At 33.5% G+C, this 14,111-nt stretch overlaps 1 protein-coding gene across 1 annotated transcript; it reads right to left on the bottom strand.

The window, feature by feature from the left end:
* Positions 1–5,340: 5,340 nt before the first annotated feature.
* On the bottom strand, positions 5,341–9,280 carry tmem160 (transmembrane protein 160). The gene is made up of 4 exons (XM_065281577.1): positions 9,023–9,280; positions 7,285–7,309; positions 6,941–7,033; positions 5,341–6,826 (listed from the first exon to the last, which is right to left on the bottom strand). Exons 1-4 carry the CDS (start codon positions 9,227–9,229, stop codon positions 6,525–6,527), a joined length of 627 nt encoding a protein of 208 aa, XP_065137649.1. The 5' UTR covers positions 9,230–9,280; the 3' UTR covers positions 5,341–6,524.
* Positions 9,281–14,111: the final 4,831 nt, after the last annotated feature.

Below are 14,111 nucleotides of genomic sequence, written 5' to 3'. Positions count from 1 at the left end.
AAGATAAGCCATTGCGAGCATTTGTCCGAGCTTTCATTTATAGTGGCAGACACCAATTTGACGACAAATCACAAATAAATCATTAACTTCAACACTGGTTTGCTGTTACTATATTAACACTAATTGTTTTTAAAACCTGCTTGTCGATAATAAATGCACACTTCTTTACATACTGGGGATGATCCTATGTATTGCTATTTTACCACTAGATTCTGTGCGTACGCATGCTCCGAGGTGTGCGTATATTTACACACATTTCTACGTGTAAGTGCAATTTGATAAATTTCACACTTTGCGTAAAACTGTTTCTACGCACACTTTACTCACACTTCTGTTCGTACGCATGATTGATAAATGAGGCCCTAGATCCTTCAAGTCCACAGAATGTGCATCCATCCTTCACGAAAGTAATCCACATAGCTCCATGGGGATAAATAAAGACTTTACAAACGGAAATAACTAGCTTCCGGTAATGGCGCCATCTGGATTCAGGAGAGAATTTCAGCGTAGTGTACACACTTTTGTAGTGATGTAAGACGAATGAGCTCCCTGCTCTGTGCCTCCACCGTTCGAATTTGTCATTCGTCACTATGAAAAGTCCCTACACCATTTATAGTCAAACGTTTCATGTGTTTGTATGAAAAAGGATGGACATATGTTACTCTGATGGGTTGAGGGTGGGGTAATTTTCATAGCTTTAATGTCAGAAGACAATCTCCTGTGAATCTGTGACATGAAAAGTTTGGATGTGTGTGAAGTTTAGATGTGTTTTCATTAAGATACTGGACAAAGTGTGTTCTGGTGGCATTAAAATAAATTTATTTAGTAACATACAACATGTTGATATGAAATTGATCAAAAGAAGTGTATTATTTAAAATTTAATGCAGTATTGTGACAAAATACACCGGATTGCGAAAGTTGTACAGATGAGAAAACTTAAGGAACAACACACACACAAGCTCCTAAAATATTCGCATCCCAAATAATGGTTTATGTGTCTTGTTTATTTTAGTGAATTAGTTTCGATGGTTCATGATGTTTATTTATACACAGAATAGATTTTTGTAGTCCCATAAATGCTGCTACTTATAAGCAATTAAAAGTATTTTTTTTATTTATGTAAACAATTGTACATTGATATTCTGTATTTTGAAAGCTACTGCCCCCGAACAAATTGACAACACTACAAAAAATGACTTTCTTACTATTTTGTCTTGTTTTCAGTAAAAATATCTTAAGAGGTATTTCTTGATGAGCAAAATGACCCAAAAAATATAAAACTTGAAAGTGAATTTGTGAATAAACTTTAAGTAGTAGGCTAAATAGTAGTGCTTAAAACAAGCAAAAAAAAATATGCCAGTGGAATAAGAAAAATGTTCTTAATTAAGTGTTTATGAAAAAAGTAAACTTATTTCAAGAAAATTTTTCTTATTCCATTGGCAGATTTTTTGCTTGTTTTAAGCACTAATTTACTACTTAAAGTTTATATTTTTGTCTAAATAATATACTTATTTTACTAAGTCATTTTGCTCATCAAGAAAATGCATCTTAATTTAACTTATTCTTTATATATTTTTACAGAAAACAAGACAAAAAAGTCATTTTTTTTTTGCAGTGAATATATAGTAGTGGACAAAGTAAAGTCCAATTTTAAACAATTGACATCTTAACTCTTTATATTTTATTAAAGATGCCTTAAAAAGATGTAAGCATGTTATATTGGTGTGTTTGAAGTATAAACTGAAGCTCAGCTATGAAAAGAGACTTGGCAAAATATTAAACATGAGACAATAGCTGGGTTTCCATCCAAAAGTGAAGCGAATCTTTTCAAAATTCACAAAAAAAAAAGAAAAACAAAGAAATGCACATTAGGTGCGTTTCCATCAAGTTGTTCGAGCGAGCGACGTGGTATCGGTAACCTAGTAACCAACAGTAAAACACAACAAGAACGCTTAGAAAATGGGAACAATTGTAGTCACGATGGGGCAAGTTATTAATTTAGTAGCAGTGCAGCTTAATAAATTAATAAAATGCACCATCATGACTACATGTAGTCCTGTCTACATTTTCTACGCGTACATTGTTTTGTTTACGGTTGGTTACTAGGTTACCCAATACCACCGTCATTCGCTCAAAACAACTTGATGGAAACGCACATATTTTTTTTTTCTTTTTTTATGCGAATTTTCGAAAGATTCGCATCAAGTTTGGATGGAAACCCAGCTAATGACTGCAAAATATTGTCACAAAAGAGGATCAACAAATATTAAAAACAGACAAAATTACAATTAATGTATGCTTTATTGCCTGTAAGTCTTTTTTTGTTTTATATGCATTTTTATAAATAAACACTGGGATTCCCTAATACGTACATCAGGGTTCCCCAAATCTTACCCTGGAGGGCCGGAGCACTACAGAGTTTAGGTCCAACCCTAATCAAAATGACCCACCTGTGATTTCCTTGGATCATGAAGACCTTGATTAGCTTTCTCAGGTGTGTTTGATCAGGGTTGGAGCTAAACTCTGCAGTGCTCTGGCCCTCCAGGGAAAGATTTGGGGAACCCTGACGTACATCATATTTTGATGGTATAATCTAAGCTGAGGCATTTAAAGCAAACATTGTACCTCAGACATGACTTTGTGTGATGTACAGTAAGTACCCACACCTTAGCTATCTACAGTGTCCTACTATATTAATAATGTAGTTTATCTAATTTAAATTGTGAACTGCTGGTAGCTTGGGAAACAAGAGTTTCAAAGCTGTCAGCTTAACCTCTGAAGCCCACTAACCTGACATTTCTACCTTTAGCAGAGAATTCACACCACCCCTAAAACATCGGTCCTGTCCTTCTCAGAAATTGCAGGAGACAAATGTGCTTGCATAGTTGGCCCTTTAGCCCCATTTATGTACATATTCATAGACTCATTATCTACTGTAAATAGCACTGAAGGTCATGCATAAACAAATAGTCTGTAACCTCGTAATAAACGTCCACAATCAACATACAATGAATGTCATCGGTTTTAGAAGAATGATGGATTTTATATAATTTTCTTACGCATTTACATATAAATATGCATTACATAGTCACACGGTACTCGGCAAGAAAAACAGAGGACATTTATTATGATAAAGGAACATGTGTATGAATGCCTTTTCAGACAGACTTTAGATGTAAAGTCACACGAGCAATCATCTCTCTCTGCACGTCTTAACACCCCGACAAAATTCAAAATGTGTTTCAGTACAATACAACAAACCAGTAACAATTTCTAACTCTATTTAGATGCTGACAGATAAGTGCTGTAATTTCTCTGAGGATTCATCCGAGGTCTTTGAAAACTCTGACAAGAAATCAGAAAGAAATCTTTGGATGACAAGAATTAAAATATATAATCAAATAAATAAGCAGCCCTTTGAAGATGTGCAAACAAAAGTGTAACTAGTAATGAAAGAAACGATTCACGTGTTTCAGATTCCCAGTACGCTATTAAAACACATCACACGAATACAGATCATCACAGTCTGTCTGTTAGGATGAATATCTCCCTCTAGAGGAGACACCTGCCCTTGATATCTGACACAACCTGCACTCATGTTTCATTTCACTTTTGACTCTTTAACTTACTTGATACTTACACAGCCTTAATTAACAACTAATACAGGGAAACAAGATGATTTAACCCGGTGCCTTGTCTTCTGGAAGGAACTGGAAAAAGCTACCAAATTCGAAACAAGTTAAGATTTATGTACAGCATATGTATTGTATTGGTTACATTTTATGAAATGTTTTTTTTTCTCACAAAAGCAAGCTTAATATTAAGGTAAACTAGGGCACAAATGTTTATTATTATCATTAAGAACCAGATTTAAAGTTTTGATAATTTGTAAGAAAAACTGGAACTATTATAAAACCTTATGACAGCAATAAATTATGAAAAAGTAAAGCATAAACACTTCTTTTTTTAATGATTTGTTGTTTACATTCCTGAGCGAGGCTCCCAAAAACCTGCAAAATCATTTATGTAAAGTATAATGTACAGTACACTGTAAAACCTAACAGTTAACTTAACTCAAACCATTTAAGTAAACCTGTTGCTTAAGTTTTAAAACACATAAATTTAAGTACTGTGAACTTGAGTCATGTGCAATTATGCACTTATATTTAAGTAGTGTGAACTTCAATATAAGTGCATAACTGCATATGACTCAATTTGTTTAGTTCACAGTACTCAAATGTATGTGTTTTAAAACTAATGCAAACGGTTTACTTAAATGTTTTGAGTTATCTTTTAGGTTTTACAGTGTAAAATTGCTTACTAAACTTGTGTAAATATTTCCGATGTAAACTCTTGCTTTTTGCCTAAGACAGGAATAATAATAAAATTATAATTTTACTGGGAATACTTTACAATAAGGTTCATTAATTAACATTAGTTAACATAAACTAATAATGAACTGCGCTTATACAGCATTTATTCATCTTTGTTAATGTTAATTTAAACAATTACTAATGCTTTATTAAAATCTTGTTAACGTAAGTTAATGCACTGTGAACTAACATGAACAAACAATTAAAAACTTTATTAATATTAACTAACATTTAAAAAGATTAATAAATACTGTAACAAATGTATTGCTCATGATTTGCTCATGTTAGTAATACATTAACTAAAGAACCTTATTGTAAAGTGTTACCATTATATTATTATTATTATTATTATAGACCAGAAAATTATTTTAATGCTTTGTTTTGACCCTAATCTTCCATTGTGAGCACTTTTCTGTAAAACGTTTGTGTCGCTTGTAACAAAAGTTTGGTTCAACTTAAAAGAATAACCTGGTTGCCTTAACATTTTTAGATAATTCAACTTTTTTTTTTTTAAATGTGGTTGACAAAAAATCAGGGCTGCAAAATGATTAATTGCAACTAAGCAAAAAATGTATGTATATATTAAGTATTTTTAATTATATATAAAATATAAATTATACACACACGTAAATATTTCTTAAATATGCATGCATGTGTATATACATAATTATTATATACACAGTACACAAACATATATGATCTAAACAATAACTTTAATTCTGCAAACGATTAGTCACGGTTAATCGTTTTTGCAGCCCTAACATTTTTACACAACTTTTTTAGTTAACTAATATTTTTATATTATTTAAGGAAAAGAGATTACTTAAATTTTTAACAGTGATCAATGCTACTTTCTGTAATAATCAACAAATTGTTTAAGATGCTGCCACACAGCTCGACTTAAAGCCAGATTATTCATTAAACATCACTAATAGGTTTACCAAAATAACAGACAGTAAAAATGAGCAATTTAATATATGTATTTGACAACAGTTTAAACTGAAAAAAGGAACATGGCTTGTATTGTATTCCAGCATAGTTTGTAAAAAAAAAAAAAACAGATTTAAAGAAATCAAAGCAATGTGCGATCATTAAACGTAAACATACAGAGGAGTAGAAACACTCCAACCAAACACTCTCATAGAGTGAGTCTATATACACATGTGTGGCCTCGTACTGTACACACATGCATGCCTATCTCTCAAATCATTATGCATTAAAACAAAAGCTGAAAAACAAAAACAGTACAAGAAACATGTACAATTTGGAATCATGCATGATAAATGAACACATTTTTATGCGTCAATACCCCTTTAAAAGTAAATGACGACATATGAGATGAAGATGTCAGGATTTCTAATCTAACCACTGAAAAGAGTTCAATGGAGAATACGCCTCTTCTAATCAACTCTTGATGGCGTGATGTTATCGAGTCAGACTGCGTTCAATAGAGTAAAATATCTGAAATGAATTGTGACAGACATGAGCGAATCACTTAAAATTGAATCTTCGAAACCTGAGCAGGGCTTAAACACATAAAGAATGTTTAAACAAACAGGATTTATGACAAAGAAACAGTTTAACCAACAATGACAATGTTTTCACAAACCAAGATGCTTAATTTCTCCATACAATGAAAGCTAATTGTGACCATAGCTGTATTGACTTTCACTGTATAGAAAAGATCAGCTTGGTAAATCCTTGAAATAAATCAATCACAACAGAATTGTTCAATTTTGGCTAAACTATTAGTTTAATATCAAAGTTATTTGTCACTATAACTGTGAGCATCTTACAACCAAAACTGATGCTAAACCTGATTGTCATACATGAGCGCTCAGCTATACTGTAGATTAAACGTTTCATGTTTAAACACTCATATCTCACAACCAGAGAATAATATTACAACAAAAATATACATGTATGGCACTCACCCTTTAAAACCAATGGGACAGCATATGTTTAATAGCTCATGTTTAATAATAATAATAATCACCAAATCTCACTGAAACCAATAAAGTAATGTTGGTGGAAGGCAAGCCAGCACTCTACGCTGACCTGAGACCGGTTTCTTCTTTTCTAGTAAAGCAGTTTTAACAGCCTATAAATAAAGAGTTCTGGTCCTCGGTCAGTGATTTAAGTTCTTGTCTCACTTCTCCTGGCCTTTCTCTTCAGCGCCACGTCTTTCGCGTCGGGCCTTGCAGTCGGCGCACTCCTCGCCTTCAATTCCCCCCTGCTCCTCCTCATCGTCATCATGAATAATCTCCACCTCCAGGCGGCCGATATACAGCGATACCGCACAGAGCCAGAAGAGGGCGACGCTGGAAACCACAGCTGTGTGAAGCAGGATGGCAGGTACCGAGAGAAGCATTATCCTCCGCAAAGACAGAAGACTGCCCACGTATGATGCACCGCCGAATGACACGCACACTCCGCCCAGGATGAAGAACGCTGTGGGGAGAAGTGACTATTCAGAAAGCAGACCTTCATAGATGCTTCATTGAGCACTTTGGTTTACCCAAAAGTACACTTGTATGCAAGCACAAACATGAGATGGTTACGTACCATATCCAGCCTCTCTGCCCACATCACTCTGTACAAAGGCTATAACTCCAATCCCTGTCGCCAGCAAACCATTCCTGAACCACGATAAAAACCCTGCAATACAAGCAAACAATACTTGCTTAAATTCATCAAAAGGGTGCATATGAGCAGCGACAGCATCTGAAACAGTTTTGCTGCCACATAGACTTATATTGTAAACACACATATATTAGTATATATATATATATATACCAGTATAGCTCTGTTATGTTCAGATTAAATTCTGATCTCACATGTGGGTCATTACATCTGCTTTATGGGATCTTTTATCTGACAATAATCATTTGGACATAAGATATTCTCACCTGTTTCATGAGACTTCCGCAGCATCTAAAAAAGAAATTGAAATGAATTTAGATCTAGAGTTTTAAGACACAAAAAAATCTTAAAAACAGTATGGACACCACTGAATAACAAGATATTTCCTAGTTATAGTAATGAATTGAATTGAACATGGATCTTTGCATTAAATGACTCGAAATTTTAACAGTTACAGTCATCACAGAGCTTGCATATCAGCTTAAGGAATCAGTATCGGGCATTGGTATTGGCTGATCATGAAGACAATAAATCGGTACTCGGTATGGGCTGCAAAAATCCTGATCGGAGCATCCGGATTCCGGATCCTTTCTGCACCACTGGATGTCACTGCATGCTGTCATATCTCGCATATCATGGTATTTCCATCTGATACAATACACAAAATGATTTCAAAGTGCCGCATTTATCCTAATTAGGGATGCATATCGATTAATCGCGATTAATCTTTAGCAGAATAAAAGTTTTTGTTTACATTATATATGTGTGTGAACTGTGTATAATAATTATGTATATATAAATATGCACACATGCATGTATAATTTTAAGAAACATATATATTTACATATTAAGTATTTATATTTATATATAATATAAATTATACATTAATATACAAATGTATATATGCATGTAAACATTTCTTAAATATATACATGCATGTGTGTGCATTTATCTATACAAATTTTTTATACACAGTTCACACACATATATGATGTAAACAAAAACTTTTATTCTGCTATAGATTAATCGCGATTAATCGTTATGCATCCCTAATCCTAATAAACACTGTCTGTTGTCTTAAGTTAATGTGAACAATTCAGAAATAAAATGTTGTTTGTGTAGCAGTATTGAATCCGTGTTTTACAGGTCTTGAAGATACAGCAGATCAGATAAACCAAAGAAAAAAGAAAAAAAGATCACTCGCTGTTATTGCCGGATTACTTTATTAAAAATATATCAACATTTAATTTATACATTGAATGAAATATTATTATACTTTACTTTGGATTACTTTCAATTCAATTTAAGTGTATTGTTAAATTAATCTGAAAAATATTTTTGTTTTATGGGGTTTTTTGTATGTTTGTTCCGTTGTATTTATTTGTGCTGTTGCTCATAATTTGATTATTTGTTCTTATTGTACTAAAAAATTCGTTAGTTTTTGGTGAACATAATAAGGTTAAGACCTTGATACGGGTCAAAACCAATTAAAACAATAGCCTAAAAAGGCTTGTTTTAATGTAGTGGTGTTTTTTGTAGTGGGGCAAGTGACAGGACCAGTAGAAAAAATATTTAGCTTTGAGCCCTGCAATAATTAATCCCCAAAATAAAAAATTATCCAAGCAGTATATATAATATAACAATATATAATTTTAAAATAATATATAATAAAAATAATTAATATAATACAAAAGAGGAAAACTGAAAAAAGGACCACTTTTGACAAAAAAAAGGCTCACCCCCTTCCACTAGGCTGCTACGGCCCTATGCATTTATTGTTCAGAGTCAGGTTTAAAAATACTGTAACAGATAGTATGTAGGAATTTTACAAAAGTTTACTATTGTAAACACTTTAATATGTAACTTACTATGAAATTTTTCATATGCGCTGTATCCTTGTCCCAGTCAAATACATTTCTATCACGATGCTATAACTATTTGTAAATGTAAACAACACATTAAAAGTAACAAATAAAAAGGAGAATAAAGTGTTTATGTATTTACCAGCGCATCGGCTTTATCCAGCTCAGTGAGGTATTGCTGCTCCGGTGCTCGTGCTCGGCTGAGCGGGTTTTTCTCCACCGCGCGGCGCGCACTCGACCGGTGAACGGAGCGTGCCGGAGCCCAAACATACTGTGATACCGGCCGCCGCAGAATTTGGGCGAACGGAGAAACGAGTCGCCTACACGTTAACCAACTTATAGAGGCCATTGTTTATGATAGGAAAATGAATCCAAAACACGACCTTTACACGGCCTATGACCTTTGACACTGCAGACAAGTGCGCGTGTAAAGACGTAAACGTGTACACATTAGTGCGCGTGAATTTGAGTGGCGCCATCTATGTATTCTTCCTTGTGTGTTTTATGTACATATCGTATATTTAACAAATATATCTCATGTGAATTGTAGTTAAATGTTTGACATTTGTTGCCGCATACCATTATGTTTAAAAAATAATAATAAATTAGGTTAGGTACGTTATACAGGTTAGCAATGACTTTGTAAGCCAGTAAATAGATTGTCCACCAGATGGTGCCAAAACACAATAAACATTCAGGTTCGTGTCCTCAGTGGGACCAAAGTCCAGATTAAAACAAGTCATCACATTTGTCGGACATATTTTTAACGCATTCGGGCAGTTTTGAGTCTTACAAGACCAAGACCTATCTTCTTGAATATGTGAAGACTGTTTTCTCTACAGTCTCTCCCTAATGTGACAATATAACACCGTATTCCTCGTCAACTGTTAAATATGACATAAACTGTACCGTGAAATCTGCGTTTAAAGCTCAAACTGCGCTAAAAAGTCAATGTGCAGCAGCAACTGCGCATGCGCACATGTTGGTAAGTACTTCACAGTCTTTGGCGATTGATGATTGGCCCTTTTACTGTAAGGCGGGACTTCTATATAATTTTTTATGGTACGTTTTTTATGTGAAAAAATGTTTTATGTTTAAAGTTTATTACAAGTCTTATTATAAATTATGAGATCAAAAGTTTGATGTCAAAAATTTATTTCACATTATTTTAATATTTTACATAGATAATGTTATATTTATGCACACTGTTCTTTACACTCTAAAAAATGCTGGGTTATTTTCAACCCAGTAAGATGATTTTATGTGGAAAACAATAAATCACAAAAAAAAAAAAACTAAGCTGAGTTTTCACATGACCGATAAATATCAGTGGACTTACACTGCACATAGGTACTGCATAAAGACTCTGCCTTTCCAAAAAATATTTAGAAACTTTGTCAAAGGTCATATGTCCATGTCTATACTTTAAAAGATAATTTACCCAAACAAATGAAAATCATTTCATTATTTACTGTTGTGTTTTAAACTTTCTTTCTTCAACGTTCCTCTGAGCTCCTCTCCATATAATAAAATTAGGTGAAACCAGGGGTTGTCAAGCAAAAAGTAGAAGAAAGACCATACAAGCATCACAGAATATGTTTGCACAACTCATGCAGTTTTCTGTAACCATGTTGTCACCAATTGTGTGGCCAAAGAACAGAGAAGTATTATATATAAATATTTGTCAATATTAAACCTACTTCAAATCTTTTACTTTCATTGTATTAAAACATCAACTTGGACAATCTGTTAAGAAAAACTAGTCAAATTAAATATTTTCAATTTTGGAGTAACAAACTTTTGTCTAAATTGCATTGTAATATAAGTGCAATGAAACATTAGAAAACCTGTTTGAATGAATTTGGTATGGGTTGTTGAGAGCATACTGTACATAGTGTACACTTGTTTGTGAGTGTGTGCATGTTGGCCCCTTCCGGCCGCCTCTCTCACTGCTGAGGTCTTTTGTTTTGATGTGATCCTGTGAGATTGTGGGTCACCACGCCTGAATAACCTGATGGTTGTATAGCGTGAGGAGCATGGAGAGGAAGAAGGGGGGTCACAGGAAAGACGGGACTGTGAGTGTTTGTATGTAAGTGTGTGAGGAATGTTTAAAAAGAACGAGTTCCCTTTGTTATAAAAAAAAAAAGATCTGAACCTCAAGGTTGTCACGATACATTGTCCACTTGTAAAAATGGGGAAACGTAGTAAAAAGTAGTTTAATAATATATACAGTACTGTGCAAAAGTCTTAGGCCACCATGCTACCATTAGATTTTTTTTTTTTTTGCAATTGTATAATGATCATATATAATTATTTCTCAGTCTTTTTATTAGAATACAACCAGAAATGTCAAGTGTCAAGTATTTAGGGTTATCTTCTTCTTCTACTTGATCAATAGCAGGCAGCTGCAGGATCTCTTAAACCTAAATGAAATTAAATCCTAATTTCTAATTCTAATCGAATGACTTCAGGAATTCAGTTTCCTCAAAAAAGCTCAAGATGTGTTTCGTGCCAAGAAAGGTCACACTAAATACTGACTGATGCCTGAAAAAAACATTTAGTTCTGAAAATTGTTTTGTTTTTAATTTTGTGTACATATTTCCTGTATTTTCTGTTTGTATCTTAAAAAAGAGTGAAAAAAAATATGAATGGACATTAAAACATTGATAAAACAACAAAGCTGCTGATGGTGGCATTTTGACTTTTGCACAGTACTGTATATCATAAGACAAATTTATTAGCTTGAGTATGTCAGAATATAACTTGCAGAGGGCAGAAACTGGTAGTACAAGACTGTCAGTCAGCGGTCATGTGCGGGGCTTTATCAGTGTGACATCACATTGCTAAGAGAATCAAAACAGCATGTCTAATGAGACTGTTATGGTTTAATGAGGATTACAAAAAAAGTAGTGGTAGGATTTTTTCATTGTAGGGTGTTTGTTTTAACACACTGTCAACACTTTTATGTCCAAAACCTTGCAAAAGTGAATTTGGTATAGGTGCCCTTTAATCTTCAAAAATTTAAGGCAGCTGTATGAATGATTTTCTGCATTTTATGTTCAGTACAGTATTTTTTTGTTGCAGACTAAACTAATAAACTATAAAAATACAAACCATTTACCCCCTAAAATCAAATTTGTCTTCTATAGAAAAGCATGTTTAAAATGAAATATAGGACATTTCCTCTTTGATAAATAAACTGCAAAATGTGAAGAGTTGGATCAATTAAAAAAAGTACTTTTTTTGGAAACACCTACAATGTTTTGCTTCACTTCAGCTGAAAAAAATTAAGTTGAATAAATTTACATTTTTAGGCTTTACCAATTAAAATAAATATTTAAGGTAAACCAACTTTCACTTTTTACAGTCTAGCATTAAATTTTTTCTTGTGCAATTTCCATTTATGGTTGTTATTGTTAATGATTAAAATTGTGAAAATATTTGAATTCAGAAACAAACACAGTCATTTGTTTTGGTCACTAAACAGTTTTCATTCATAAATGTATTATTTCCCAGTGTGTACTTGCATTATATGTTTCTGTTTAGAGCTGGCAACAGGTTTGTTTCTTGTTTATTTCACATTGTTGACATTTAGAAGATAACAATCTGAAAGCTGCAAAGAAGTATTCTGTTGTAATGTCAAAGATTTAAGATCAAAAAACAAAGGGGAGTACTGTACACACACACACACACACACACACACACACACACACACACACACACACACACACACACACACACACACACACACACACACACACACACACACACACACACACACACACACACACACACACACACACACACACACACACACACACACAGTGGATAAGATGAATGACTGTCAACTCTCTCAGCATTCAGACCGGATAAGGAAAACACTTCCTGTTTGTCGACACATTCCAAGACTAATATCTCTCCTACATCTTAAAACTATGCTGACCAAGGATCATCTGCATCCTCTTTAAAACACAAGCACTGTCAGTGCGAGATTGCTCAAACTGAAACAGCCTTTCTTAATATTACTACACCATGCAGGTTCAATATTCTTTTACATGTGACAAGTTGATAAAGTTGTGATTTTGTGTTTTCTTTAACCTTCATTTCAGTGCAAACATAAATAATTGTATCTTCTCAGTGACATAATGTGACCCTCAAGACCAGTCATAAGTAGCAATAACAATACATTGCACGAGTCAAAATTATCGATTTTCCTATGCCAAAAATCTTAAGTATATTACAGTTTTTTACGATTGGTTACACACAAAATCTTTTCATGTCACACGATTTTCAAAACCTCTCACTCAAAGTGCAAAACTACATGCCAAATCTTCAAAACCATAAGCTATTTCTCAGCCTTTGACTCAGTTTTCAATTGCATAAAACACTTTTTTCAAAACACTACACACAATTCTCTACCTAAAACACAAAGATCTATGAGGAAGTCACTTGCTTTCCTTTTCCAAACACAACCAATCAAAATGCTACACTCATTCACCAGGTCACACAGACACACTCCTCACATGTGCAAACACTAAATGCTTTACTGATCACTAACCAATCACTGCTTTACTTTACAGTAGTATAGATATGCCTATAAATAGGTCAAAGGTCACTGTTTTGTCAATCTGCATGCCCCCCTGCCAATTCCTGGAACAGGACCCCACACACAATTTACTGTATTCTACTGTAAAGAATATACTTTTGGTTTACATGTTTATAGTTTTGTTGTATGCTAATGTATACAACAGTAATATTTGGACTAATAAATATTTTCTGTTTCTACATTGCATTGGCTTCTCCGGTGTACTTTTTACCCCTCTCGGCAGATTACTTTCACTGTAGAACATTGTATTAAAATGTAGAAATAAGCCCATGAAAGACCAAAGAGCTTTAGATTTAGAACAGCAGTGTTTACATGGTATATCCAAAAATGTATTATTTTGAAAGAAGTGTTTGCCATTTGATGCAAATGCTTCATTTTGACACGTGTTTGTGGCATTTTGAATGCAGTGTTGCATTTTGAAGGAGATATGTGCTATTTTGCATTTTGTGTGTGCAGTTTTGAGAATTGTGTGTAGAGTTTTGAAAAAAGGAGACTTAGTTTTGAAAACGTGTGTAAGCAATTGGTAAAAACTGTAAGTAAATATCATGTTTCATTAAGTTATTTTGTAAATTTCCTATATAAATGTATTGATTATTAGTACTATGTGTTGCTAAGGACTTTATTT

The sequence above is a fragment of the Paramisgurnus dabryanus genome, chromosome 8 (assembly GCF_030506205.2).
Source record: "Paramisgurnus dabryanus chromosome 8, PD_genome_1.1, whole genome shotgun sequence".
Taxonomy (NCBI): domain Eukaryota; kingdom Metazoa; phylum Chordata; class Actinopteri; order Cypriniformes; family Cobitidae; genus Paramisgurnus; species Paramisgurnus dabryanus.
This window is presented reverse-complemented; position numbering and strand designations above follow the sequence as displayed.

Excerpts from the sequence above, each read along its gene's own strand:
- tmem160 (XM_065281577.1), bottom strand. The coding sequence starts at position 9,229 with ATGGCCTCTATAAGTTGGTTAACGTGTAGGCGACTCGTTTCTCCGTTC. Across the intron at positions 7,034-7,284 it reads GCGGAAGTCTCATGAAACAG|GGTTTTTATCGTGGTTCAGG; the intron begins GTGAGAATATCT and ends CTTGTATTGCAG. Across the intron at positions 6,827-6,940 it reads GGGCAGAGAGGCTGGATATG|CGTTCTTCATCCTGGGCGGA; the intron begins GTACGTAACCAT and ends TTCTCCCCACAG.